Here is a 12,330-nt window from a genome sequence, read left to right as displayed (position 1 = left end):
AGAGAGTTGGTAGACTGCTGGACAGTGTGGACTGAGACTGAGGAGCGAGGGTCCGAGGGTAGGCTATATGGAGGAGGACGACGGGAACAAATGGACGACACTATGAGCTCCAACATTTGCACATAAAACTGTTTCATGAGAATGGGCCCTTTTCCTTTTTTCTTTACTAACCATATGGTAAAATTAAGAATTATAAAGCTCAATCATTTAATCGCATATTGTGTACTGTTTGTTATTTCATGGTACTGATTTGTGACAGGGAACACATCGCATCCACCCAAATGAGGTTTCTTAAATTTGGCCGAGCCAGGGGCTATCATCCCCTAGATTAAGCCGCTAGCCGAACCAAGGGTTACAGATAGGTGGAGGGACAAGTAGTGTTGAGGAGGCAGGGAGTCTGAAGGAGGACTTAGACAGATTAAGAGAATGAACAAAGAAGTGGGCCGATCGAATATAGTGCAGGGAAGTGTATTGTCATACACTTTGGTAGAAGAAAAGAAAGGGTTGACTATTTTCTAAATGGAGTGAAAGTTCAAAAATCAATGGTGTAAAGGGAATTGAGAGTACTTGTGCAGTATTTCTTAAAGGTTAACTTGCAGACTGAGTCATTGGTAAATACTGTATAGGCATTCGTTTTAAGAGGACTAGAAGGTAAGAGCAAGTATGTAATCCTGAGGCTTTATAGGGCATTGGTCAGACTGCACTTGGAGTACTGTGAGCAGCTTTAGGCTTCTTATCTAGGAGATGTGCTGGTATTGGAAAGGGTCAATGTATGAGGAGTGTTTGATGGCTTTGGGAAGAATGAGGGGGGATCTCACTGAAACCTATCAAACATTGAAAGGCCTAGAGTGTACATGGAGAGAATGCTTCCTATAGCAGGGTTATCTAGGACCAGAAGGCACAGGCTCAGAATAGAGAAATGTCCATTTAGAACAGAGATGAGGAGGAATTTCTTTAGCCAGAGGGTGGTGAATCTGTGAAATTTATTGCCACTGACAACTGTGGAGGCCAAGTCACCGAGTATGTTTAAAGCAGAAGTTGATAAGTTCTTGATTAGTCAGGGCACAGAGGTTAGGGGAGAAGGCAGAATGAGATTGAGGTGAAACACAGTGAAAGCCAAAGTGACATGGATTAGATGGGCCAAATAGCCTGTTTCTATGCTGTAATGCTTTATGACTCTAAATATCTCTCAGAGTAGCCAATCATTGGAATCCCCTGCCCCGGGGTGGTGGAAGCCACCCACCAATGATTATTGGATACATTTAAGGTTAGGAATTACATGGAAAATGTATGAGGGATGTATTAACAGGGTAACTGGAGAATATCAACTGGTTGCTGGGATCTGCGTTACTCCCTGCAGCCCCTGTTCCTGGGATCACCACTCACAGGACCCCATTCCAGTATTTGCTTTAAAATCACCCCTTTCAGTTTCCTGCACTCCCTCAATAATACTTGGAATGAGAAGTGTATGGAGAATCAGTAAAATAACTTCAGATTGCCTGTATAATCTGTGGGTCTGGTACCAAAGACCCAAATGTGCCAGATTCACAGAATTTCAGTGTATTTGGATTTTTAGGTTTTGACATCGTCCAACATTAAAAGCTAGTCGGCAATATTAGAGAACATTGAATTAGAAAATCAGCACTGATGCTGATTAATAGGATGAAAGTAAGGTGTCTGTCCCTCCCCAGATTAAGGCTACAAATGAGGTCCTCTACTTGGGTATTAAAGTTAATACTTTCCTATCATCTGTGGCTAAAACAAATTACTCTTTAATTTTGAAAAAAATAGAAGAAGATATTAATAGATGGAGACACCTGCCAGCATCAATCCCAGCCCGCATATCGGTCATTAAAATGAACGTGTCACCCCGCATTAATTTTATCAGCTCAATGATCCCACTTGCGCCTCCAGCAGGATATTGGCAAAAACTGGACTCCTTACTACGATGCTATGTTTGGAACAGTAAAGTGGTCAGCTCTACAATTCAAAAAGCTGGATGGGGGATTGGCATGTCCAAATTTTAAATTGTACCACTGGGCATTTGTATTAAAAAGTCTTAGCTATTGGATGGAGGGGGATAAAGTTTCATCATGAAAAAATATAGAACAAGAGCTAATAATAGCACCAATATGGTTGAAGGACTTTCTCCTTATAGGTATGACTACCAAAAAATGTGATTTGTATTACGGTCCAATTTTAACCCATATGCTACAAGTGTTTACAGCAGCAGAAAAATTCCTAAAATTTAAAAGCGTATGGTGCAAATCATCTCCATTATGGAACAATAATCATCTTCTATCTGGGGGGAACCATTCACTAGCAGAACTTGGGAGGATAAAGGTATTACTACTCTTCAAGATATTAATGGGGCAAGTACTATCCTTAGCTTTCAAGAACTGATATCTCGATATAATATTGATAAACACTCTCTTTTCTTCTACTTTAGAGTAAGATTAGCTTGTAAAGCCTACGGCGTTCCCATGGGGTCAGATTTAAAGGACCATCCCATTTTAAGTTGGATACAGAGTGCTCCAGGACAGATAGTGTCATAAATCTATGATAAATTTAACTCCCAGAAATATATGCCCACATCAGGATTGAAAGCCCGGGATAGGGACATATCTGAATTGGGACAAGACTTAGACTGGGATGCGATTTGGGATAATGCTGCCAGTGCTTCGAGAAATCCAAATCATCGGTATATACACTTGAAATTTTGTCATAAAGCATATTTAACACTGAGAATTAGACATCAAATGGGACTGGTTCCTGACCCATATTGCTCATTTTGCCCCCACAGAACCGTTGGCTCTTTTATACATGTTGTATGGGAATGTCCAGGGGTTTTTGGTTTGTGGGGGAAGGTTATCAGTACTCTTACAGAACTAACAGGGGTACAATTACCAAAGGACCCTGCTGTACATCTTCTAAATGATGACTCCCACCTTTCCCTTACAGAACAAACACGCAAGGTCTGGCTGGCAGGCCTGACTGCAGCTAAGAAGTTTGTAGTCCAGCGTTGGAAACTTCCCCATGATATTTCAAATACTCACTGGTTTCAGAGCTTTTCGGACATTTCTTACCTGGAACTTTCATCAGCAAGAGTAAATGATGCACGACCGAACACAATCTTAATGTGGACAAATTTGATATCTAACTTAAAAGATTTTTTGTTAAAATAGGAATGTGTTGTCTGTGTATGCACTACTATTCAGTTGGTTGCTGGAGGGGAGAGGGATGGGAGAGAGAGGGGTGGAGGGGAGATGGTGATGAAGGTTGGGGGGGTAGCTGGGATAAACAGTCAAAATGTAATTGGCAACTGGTTGTATTGAATGTAATTTGTTGGTGTTGCAATTAAAAAAACTAGTAATAATAAAAAAAAAGAGAACATTGAATTGGGACTAAGGTACTGGCATGGTTTGGAAGTTGACAAACAGCACAGGGAATAAATGTGCCTTTTTAGGCTATAGTGGTGAACAGAGGCATAATACAAGAATAGGTGCTTGGGCTCAACACAATAAGGGGAGGTCACATCCAAGTTTGCCAACAATACAGATTGGGGTTGTGAACTGTGAAAGGATGCAAAAAGTCTTCAAGATGATTTTGACAAGTTGAGTGAATGAGCAAATACAAGGGATCCAGGACTGCTTGGAGACATGGGAAGTGACCCACTTTGGCAGGAAAAACAATGTGGTGATGGATTGGGAAAGACCAATGTGAGAAGGGCCTGCAGGTACAGCAAGCAGTTAAAGTGGTAAACAGTGTGTTGGCATTCACTGCACAGAAGCGAGGAAGTCAGGGAAACCACGGCTGGAGAATTATTTTAGTTACCTTCCCCACTGAAGCACCAGCATACAATGCAGGATCTTATAAATGGCCTTATGATGTCTCTACAATTAGATCAATGCTGACTATCCCTAATCAGTCCTTGCATTTCCAAGAGCAGACTGACTCCTCTCAGAATCCTCTCAAGTAAATTTTCCAACACTGATGTTAGGCTCATTGGTTTGACTTTGCTGCCCTTCTTAAACACAGAAACAACATTAGCCATCCTCCAGGATGAGAGAATATATTACTGTAACAAAAAAAGTAGCTAGATGTGGGGAGGTTTCTGCTTGCTGGGTGGTGGAGACGTGTATGGTCATGAATAAACTGGTTATGCTCTCAAGATCCAAGGCAAATATGTTAGGTGGAGAAATGTCTTTCCCCCAGAAGGTGGTGAACCTGTGGAATTCTCTATCTCAGAGGACAGTGGACGCCAATACACAGAAAATATTAAAGTAGAAACAAGAAAAAATCTGAAGATGCTGCAAATCTGAGCAAAACAGACAAAATGCAGTCTGGCTTGCTGAGTTTCTTCAGCATTTTGTATGTGTTGTAAATATTAGATACATTCCTAGGCATGAATTCATGAAGGAGGATGAGGAGAGTGGGATTATGATGTTCAAACAGCAAATAATGGAGCAGGCTTTAGGGGCCAAAAGTCAGATGTCCTAATTCTATAACTGCCCCCAAAACTGCAGACAGGAAGTCAGCACAAACCAGGCTTAGAAACATAGAAAACCTACAGCACAATACAAGCCCTTCGGCCCACAAAGCTGTGCCAAACATATACTTACTTCAGAAATTACCTAGGGTTACCCATAGCCCTCTATTTTTCTAAGCTCCAGGAGTCTCCTAAAAGACCCTATCTTATCCACCTCCACCACCATTGCCTGCAGCCCATTCCATGCACTCACCTCTCTCTGCATAATAAACTTACCCCTGACATCCCCCTCTGTACCTACTTCCAAGCACCTTAAAACTATGTTCTCTCATGTTAGCTATTTTTGCCCTGGGAAAAAGCCTCTGACTAACCACACGATCAATGCCTCTCATCATCTTATACACCTCTATCAGGTTACCTTTCATCCTCCGTTGCTCCAAGGTTTCCCTTTCCCTTTGATTGATCTGAAACATGGCCCAATGCATATGAACTGAAGGATCTCATCACTGGGTGCTCAGGGGTTCAACAGCCTGAAGGCACCGTTTCCAGACTTGTCATACAATAGTATGGATGGAGCTACCTCAGAGTTACTCACCATTCATGTTCCACGTGAAGGCATCCCTCAGCTTTTGCCCATCTATCTCCATATCAAGACGAATGGGAACCAGCACCTCAGACTGAGAGGCATTTTCATGGATCACTGCAGGGTCATGGTCATCAAAACTGGGGGAGGGTGGAGAACAGTTGGGAACATAAGGTTAGAGAGAATGATGCAAAAAGCATACAGGAGCACATCGAGTCAATGGTAGCATCTTATACCTGCTTAATGTGTTGTCACTAGTAGAACAATTTCTTCAAACTATTCTAAACCTAAATTACAGTAGAAAATACAGATCCAAAACACACCAAAAAATTTCTTGGAAACTTTGCGCTATAGAGAGCAAGAAGGATTATCTTAGGCCACAGTGTGATATAGATCAGACCACAGTGTGATATAGATCAGATAGGAGGTTGGATGGAACAATGATAGACAGAATTTAATTACAATAGATGTGACATGATGCATTTTGGAAGGTCAAATAAGGGTTGGGCTTACACAGTAAATAGTATGGATTGGGGAATGATCCTGAAGGAGGCAGCATATGGCAAGGGGGAGGGGGAGAGGGTTATGAAGGGACCTGGCCTGAAACACAGACTGTTTATTCCCCTCCATTGATGTTGCCTGACCTGCTGAGTTCCTCCAGCAATTTTTATGTAAGATAGGCAGAGAGTGTGATGAAGAAGGCATATTGTATGCTGTCTTCATCAGCCAAAGACAAAATATACAAGCAAGAACATCACGTTAAAAACTTCATAAAACGCTGGCTAGCCCACAGATGGATCACTGTGTGCAGTTCTATTCACCACACTGTAGGAAAGCTGAGGTTGTGCAGGAGATAATGCACAGGAGATTCACCAGTATGTTGCTTGGCTTTGAGCAGTTCAGTTACAGGTGAACTGAGATTATTTTCCCTGGAGTGGATGAGGCTGAGGGCTGCAGAATTATGAGGGGGATAGGATAGGCGATATCTTTAACCAGTGGTAGGATTGTTCAAACCAAAAGGGCAAAGGTATAAATAAGGGGTGGGAAGTTTATAGGGGATCTGAGGGGCCATTCACCAGAGAATGGTTGGAATATGGAGCATACTGTCTGAGGAGGTGGAAGCAGAGATCCTCACAAAGTTCAAGCACTAGGACAAGTACTTGAAAATTCCAGCAAACTGTTCTAGATTAAATGCAGGTAAATGCGACAAATATAGCTCAGTGCATTGATCGACATGGGCACATTAGGCTGATGAGGCCATTTTTGTGCTGTACAATTCTATAATGACATTACTTTTTCAGATTAATGACATTACATCGAATTAGAAAAAGGTAATCTAACAGATGTGAAGCAAGTACAGAAGCAGGGAAAGGGGCTGCAGTAGAAGGAATTGAAATGTCAATGGCAACACAGTGGGCATGTAAATGAGCAAGATGGTTCTAAAATGAAAATGCTGAATTCAGTGTTATACAAAAAAAAGGAATTGCTGGAAAAACTCAGCCAGCTGAGTAGCACCAATGGAAAGGGAAACAAGTCAACATGCAGGTCAATGACTTTCCCTCAGATTTTTGACCTAAAATACTCATTGGTTTCTCTCTTATATCACATCCCCTCTAATCCAGGCCACATTTTTCTGTGTCCTCTCCACGTTCTTCCTATAATGGAGCAACCAGAGCTGCATCCAATACTCCAAGTGTGACCTACACCCCGCTGTATTCTTTGACAGTCCTTTACACCGCCCACAGCTCCACCAACCATGGTTTCATCTCCAAGTTGCTAATCCACCCATCCATATTTTCATTGAAATCATGGATACGTGAGGGCCTCTGTGGGTCAGTGTTGACCATGGAAATTGCGTTCTAGCTGTATCGATATGCAAGCCTGGGCAGTATGATATGTAGAGCTAGCTATTGCCCTTTAAGCAAGCTCCCCCTCTCCACACATATGATGAACCCAAAGGAATGGCAGTGGCAGATACAGTTTGGTACCAGCAGCATTGCAAGAATTGCCAGTCAGCACTGAATCCCTCAATTTAGGACTGTCTTAGGGTCAGCTCCATATTTTTCCCTCGGGGTTTACTCCCGAAGCCTTCCCCATTAGTGGGTATAGCTACAAGGCAGCAGAGGTTTGAGATCAGAGTTTTCCTTCTCCCAGAAGAGCTGCCTACCATGACTGCTGAGCCCCATCTGCCCAAAGCGACCGGTTTAAAGGCACTCGTAACCTGCCCTTGCCCTTTCTCCTGTCAGAAGAAACAATATGTACAGTGCCTATAAAAAGTATTCACCCCCCTAGAAGTTTTCATGTTTTTTTGTTTTTCAACATTGTATATAGTGGATTTAATTCGGCTTTTTTTTGACAGTGATCGACAGAAAAACACAAAATAATTGATTGTATCAGTATTCACCCCCTTATGACTCACCAAATCATCACTGGTGCAGCCATTTGGTTTTAGAAGTCACATAATTAGTTAAATGGAGATCACATGTGTGCAGTCAAGGTGTTCCAATTGATTGTAGTAAAAATAGTAGTGAAAACCCTAATTTGAGACTACTAGACAGGTACATGGAGGAATTTAAGGTGGGGGGTTATATGGGAGGCAGGGTTTGAGGGTCAGCACAACATTGTGGGCCGAAGGGCCTGTAATGTGCTGTACTATTCTATGTTCTATGTAAATACACTTGTATCTGGAAGGTCCAACTGCTAGTGAGTCAATATCCTGGCCAAAACTACACCATCAAGACTAAAGAACACGCCAAGGAACTCCGCAAAAAGGTTATTGAAAAGCACAACTCAGGAGATGGATACAAGAAAATTTCCAAGTCACTGAATATCCGTTGGAGTACAGTTAAGTCAATCTCCAAAAAAATGGAAAGAATATGGCAAAGCTGTAAATCTGTCTAGAGCAGGCTGTTCTCAAAAACTGAGTGACTGTGCAAGAAGGGGACTAGTGAGGGAGGCCACCAAGAGAACTATGACAACTCTGGAGGAGTTACAAGCTTCAGTGGCTGAGATGGAAGAGACTGCGCATACAACAGCTGTTGCCTGGATGCTTCACCAATCGCAGCTTTATGGGAGAGTGGCAAAGAGAAAGCCACTGTTGGAGGAAAAAAAACACCTAAAATCTCAGCTAGAGTTTGCCAGAAGGCTTGTGGGAGGTTCCAATCAGCTGGAATAAGCTTTTTGGCTATCAGACTAAACACTATGTTTGGCGTAAACCAAACACTGCACATCAAAAACACATCATCCCTACCGTGAAGCACGTGGTGGCTGCATCATGCTGTGGGGAAGCCTCACTGCAGTAGGCCCTGGAAGGCTTGTGAAGGTAGAGGGTAAAATGAACACAGCAAAATACAGGGAAATCCTGGAGGAAGATCTGATGCAGTCTGCAAGAGAACTGCACGTTGGGAGAATATTTGTTTTCCAGCAAGATAATGATCCCCAAGCATAAAGCCAAAGCTACACAGGAATGGCTTAAAAACAACAAAGTTAATGTCCTGTTAAAGTTATTGTCACCCAAACCACTCAGACTTCTATAGCTGTACCATGGACAGCACTCTGACAGGCTGCATCACCACCTGGTATGTAGGCAGGCAGGCGGGCGGGCGGGCGGGCGGGCGGGCGGGCGGGGGGGGGGGGGGTGGTGCTACAGCACAGGACCAAAGAAGCTACAGAAAATCGTAAAATTAGTCAGCTCCATCTTGAGTTCTAGCCTCCCCAGTATCAAAGACATCTTCAAGGAGCGTTGCCTCAGAAAAGCAATGTTCATTTTTAAGACCGTAAGGCCAGCAGATATCAGAACGGAATTAGGCCATTTGACGATCGAGTCTGCTCCGCCATTTCATCATGGCTGATCCAATTTTCCTATCAGCCCCTATTTCCTGCCTTCTCCTCTTATCCCTTCACACCCTGACCAATCAAGAATCTATCAACCTCTGCCTTACACATACAGAAAGACTTGGCCTCTACAGCTGCCTGTGGCAAACAATTCCACAGCTTCCCTATGTTCTGGCTGAAGAAATTCCTTCTGATCTCTGTTCCAAGAGGACAATCCCTCTAGTCTGAGGCTGTGTGCTCTAGTCTTAGACTCTCCCATCATAGGAAACATCCTCTCTGCATCTACTCTATCAAAGCCTTTCACTATTTGATAGGTTTCAATGAGGTCACTCTGCATTCTTCCGAATTCTAGTGAATACAGGCCCAGAGCCATCAGACACTCTTCAAATGACAAGCCATTCAATCCTGGAATCATTTTTGTGAACTTCCTTTGAACCCTCCTCAATTTCAGCACATCCTTTCTAAGATAAGGGGCCCACTACTATTCACAATACTCCAAGTGAGGCCTCAGCAGTGCTTCATAAAGTTTCAACATTACATCCTTGCTTTTATCTTCTAGTCCTCTTGAAATGAATGCTAACATTGTATTTGCCTTCGTCACCAAAGACTCAACCTGCAAACTAACCTTAGGGAATCCTGCACAAGGTTTCCCAAGTCCCTTTGTGTCTCAGATTTTTGTGTCCTTTCTCCATTTAAAAAAAGTCATCCCTTTCATTTCTTCTACCAAAGTGCATGCCATACATTTCCCGACACTGTATTCCATCTGCCATTTCTTTGCCCATTCTTCTAATCTGTCAAGTCCTTCTGTAGCCTCTCTACTTCCTCAGAACAACCTGCCCCTCCACCTAGCTTTATATCATCTACAAACTTTGCAATAAAGCCATCAATCAAATCATTGACATATAACATAAGAAGAATCGGTCCTAACACAGACCTCTGTGGAACACCATTAGTCACCAGCAGCCAGGTAGAAAAGGCTCCCTTTATTCCCACTCTTTGCCTCCTGCCAATCGGCCACTGCTTTATCCATGCTAAAATCTTTCCTGTAATATAATGGGCTCGTAGTTTATTAAACAGCCTCATGTGTGACACCTTGTCGAAGGCCTTCTAAAAGTCCAAGTACACAATATCAACAGATTCTCCTCTGAGACCTCATTCTTAATAACCAGCTCAACATTTTCCCTACCACTGAGGTCTGACTACTTGCCTATAGTTTCTTTTCTTCTGCCTCTCTCCCCTCTTGAGGTGTATACATCCTGTGCCCTCCAAATTGCTTCCAGAAATTCCAGCCATTGCTGCTCTGCCAGTGTTCTTTTCCAATCAATTCTGGCCAACTCCTTTCTCATGCCTCTGTAATTCCCTTTACTCTGCTGTACTACTGATATATCTGACTTTAGCTTCTTCTCAAATTTCAGGGTGAATTCAATCATATTATGAACACGTCCCCTAAGAGTTGCTTGATCTCTGATCAATTCTGGTTCATTGTACAACACCCACTCCAGAATAGCTAATCCTCTAGTGGGCTCAACCATGAATTCCTCTCAAAAGCCACCTCGTGGGCACGCTAGAAAATCCAGCACCAACCTGGTTTTCCCAATCTACCTGCGTATTGAAATCCCCCAGGATTATTCTAATATAGTCCTTTTAGCATGTATTTTCTATCTCCCGTTGTAATTTGTAGGCAACATCCTTACTACTGTTGGGTCTGTATACAGCTCCCATCAGGGTCTTTTTACCCTTGCAGTTCCTGAGCTCTATCCACGGTAATTCAATACCTTCTGACCCTATGTCACCTCTAATAATTTGATTTAATTTTCTACTCACCGCCCCCTCTGCCTTCCTGTCTATCCTTTTTATACAATGTGTATCCTTGGACATCAAGCTCCCTGCGATAATCTTTCAGCCATGATTCTATGATGCCTGCAACATTATACCTGCCAATATGCAAATGTTCTGCAAGTTCATCAACCTTATTCAGTTTACAGTGTGCAATTCAGATACAACACCTTCAGTCCTGTATTCACCCTTTTGATTCCTAACTTTGTCTCAGGTCTTACCAACATCTGCCTCCACAATCTCTCTACTAACTGTTCTGGCACTCTGGTTCCTATCCCCTGCAACTCTAGTTTAAAATCCCACTGTATAGCATTCACAAACTGTCTTATTAGAACATTGGTCCCTCTCCAGTTCAGGTGCAAACTGTTCCTTCGCCACAGGTACCACCTTCCTGGAAGAGAGCCCAATGATCCAAAAACCTTATGCCCTCCCTCCTACACCAACTCCTCAGCCACATATTAGTGGCATGGATAGTAATCCTGAGATCACTGCCCTGGAGATCCTGCCCTTTAACTTGGCACCTAACTTCCTGAACTCCCTATGCAGAACCTCATCATTCATCCTACCCATGTCATTGTGGTCACATGGACCACAACTTCTGGCTATTCACCCTCCCAATTAAGAGTGCTGAGAACTCGATCTAAGATATCCCAGACCCTGGAACCCAGGAGGCAACATACCACTGGGAATCTCATTCTCATCCACAGACCTCTTGTCCGTTCCCCTAACAAATCCCTTAACACCGCAATGTGCATCTTCTTCCCCCTTCCCATCTGAGTCTCAGAGGCAGACTCAGTGCCAGAGAGCCGACCACTGTGACCTTCCTCTGTCAGGTCATCCCTCCCACCCCCCCAACAGTATCCAAAGTGATCTATCTATTGTTGTGGGTGATGGCCACAGGGATACTCTGCACTGGCTCCTTAAATTCTTTCCCCTTCCTGATTGTCACCAAGTTTCCTGTGTCCTGCACCTTGGGTGCAACTACCTCTCTATAAGTCCTATTTATCACCCCTTCAGCCTCCTGAATGATCCAGAGTTCATCCAGTTCCAGCTCCTTAACATGGTCTGTTAGAAGCTACAGCTGCATGCACTTCTCACAGTTGTAGTGGTGAAGGATACTGGTCTCCCTGCTTTCACATATCCCACAAGGGGAACATTCCACTCTCCTGCCTGTCATCCCTACTGTCCGAGCTGAGCATATATATAGAACAGAAGGAAAAAAAATTGAGGCTTTTCTCTCCTTTGCTTTCACTGAGTGAATCCTCAAAGAGATAAAGCCTTAAGGTCACCACTCTGACTATGTCCAATCAGACAACAGCTAATGCTTTTGCCCTGCCTTTCTTTAACTTTCTCTTGTTAATTAATCCCAAATGCCAATTGGCCACTGGTCAAAGCTTCATCAACCAGGGCATGCCCTCTTCTCAGTGTTACCATCAGGAAGGAGGTACAAAAGCCTGAAGGCACACACATCAATTCAGGAACAGCTTCTAACCCACTGCCATACGATTCCTACATTGAACCCATGAACACTATCTCATTTTTAAAAAAATATATTACTTCTGTTTTTGTACTACTTTTAATCTATTTA

General features: G+C 43.1%; 2 protein-coding genes across 5 annotated transcripts in view; one reads left to right on the top strand and one right to left on the bottom strand.

The window, feature by feature from the left end:
- LOC140187762 (derlin-2-like) overlaps positions 1-3,230 on the top strand; it is a 101,967-nt gene extending 98,737 nt beyond the window's left edge. For 3 of the 4 annotated variants that reach the window (XM_072243451.1, XM_072243449.1, XM_072243454.1), the window contains one exon: positions 2,962-3,230. Coding sequence is in view for 2 of the 4 variants with exons in the window: in XM_072243454.1 (XP_072099555.1) it covers positions 2,962-3,004 (43 nt within the window). In the remaining 2 variants the exon portion in view is untranslated. The remainder of the gene's footprint in view (positions 1-2,961) is intronic. The other variant, XM_072243452.1, reaches the window with a different exon arrangement.
- The window catches only part of LOC140187761 (SWI/SNF-related matrix-associated actin-dependent regulator of chromatin subfamily B member 1-A), a 116,723-nt gene that overhangs the window by 36,303 nt on the left and 68,090 nt on the right, over positions 1-12,330 (bottom strand). Inside the window, exon 5 of the mRNA XM_072243446.1 lies at positions 5,085-5,212. Within this exon, the coding sequence (XP_072099547.1) occupies positions 5,085-5,212 (128 nt within the window). The remainder of the gene's footprint in view (positions 1-5,084; positions 5,213-12,330) is intronic.

Source organism: Mobula birostris, chromosome 25 (assembly GCF_030028105.1).
Source record: "Mobula birostris isolate sMobBir1 chromosome 25, sMobBir1.hap1, whole genome shotgun sequence".
Taxonomy (NCBI): domain Eukaryota; kingdom Metazoa; phylum Chordata; class Chondrichthyes; order Myliobatiformes; family Myliobatidae; genus Mobula; species Mobula birostris.
The sequence above is the reverse complement of the archived record's forward strand: the minus strand, read 5'-3'. Positions and strand labels throughout refer to the sequence as shown.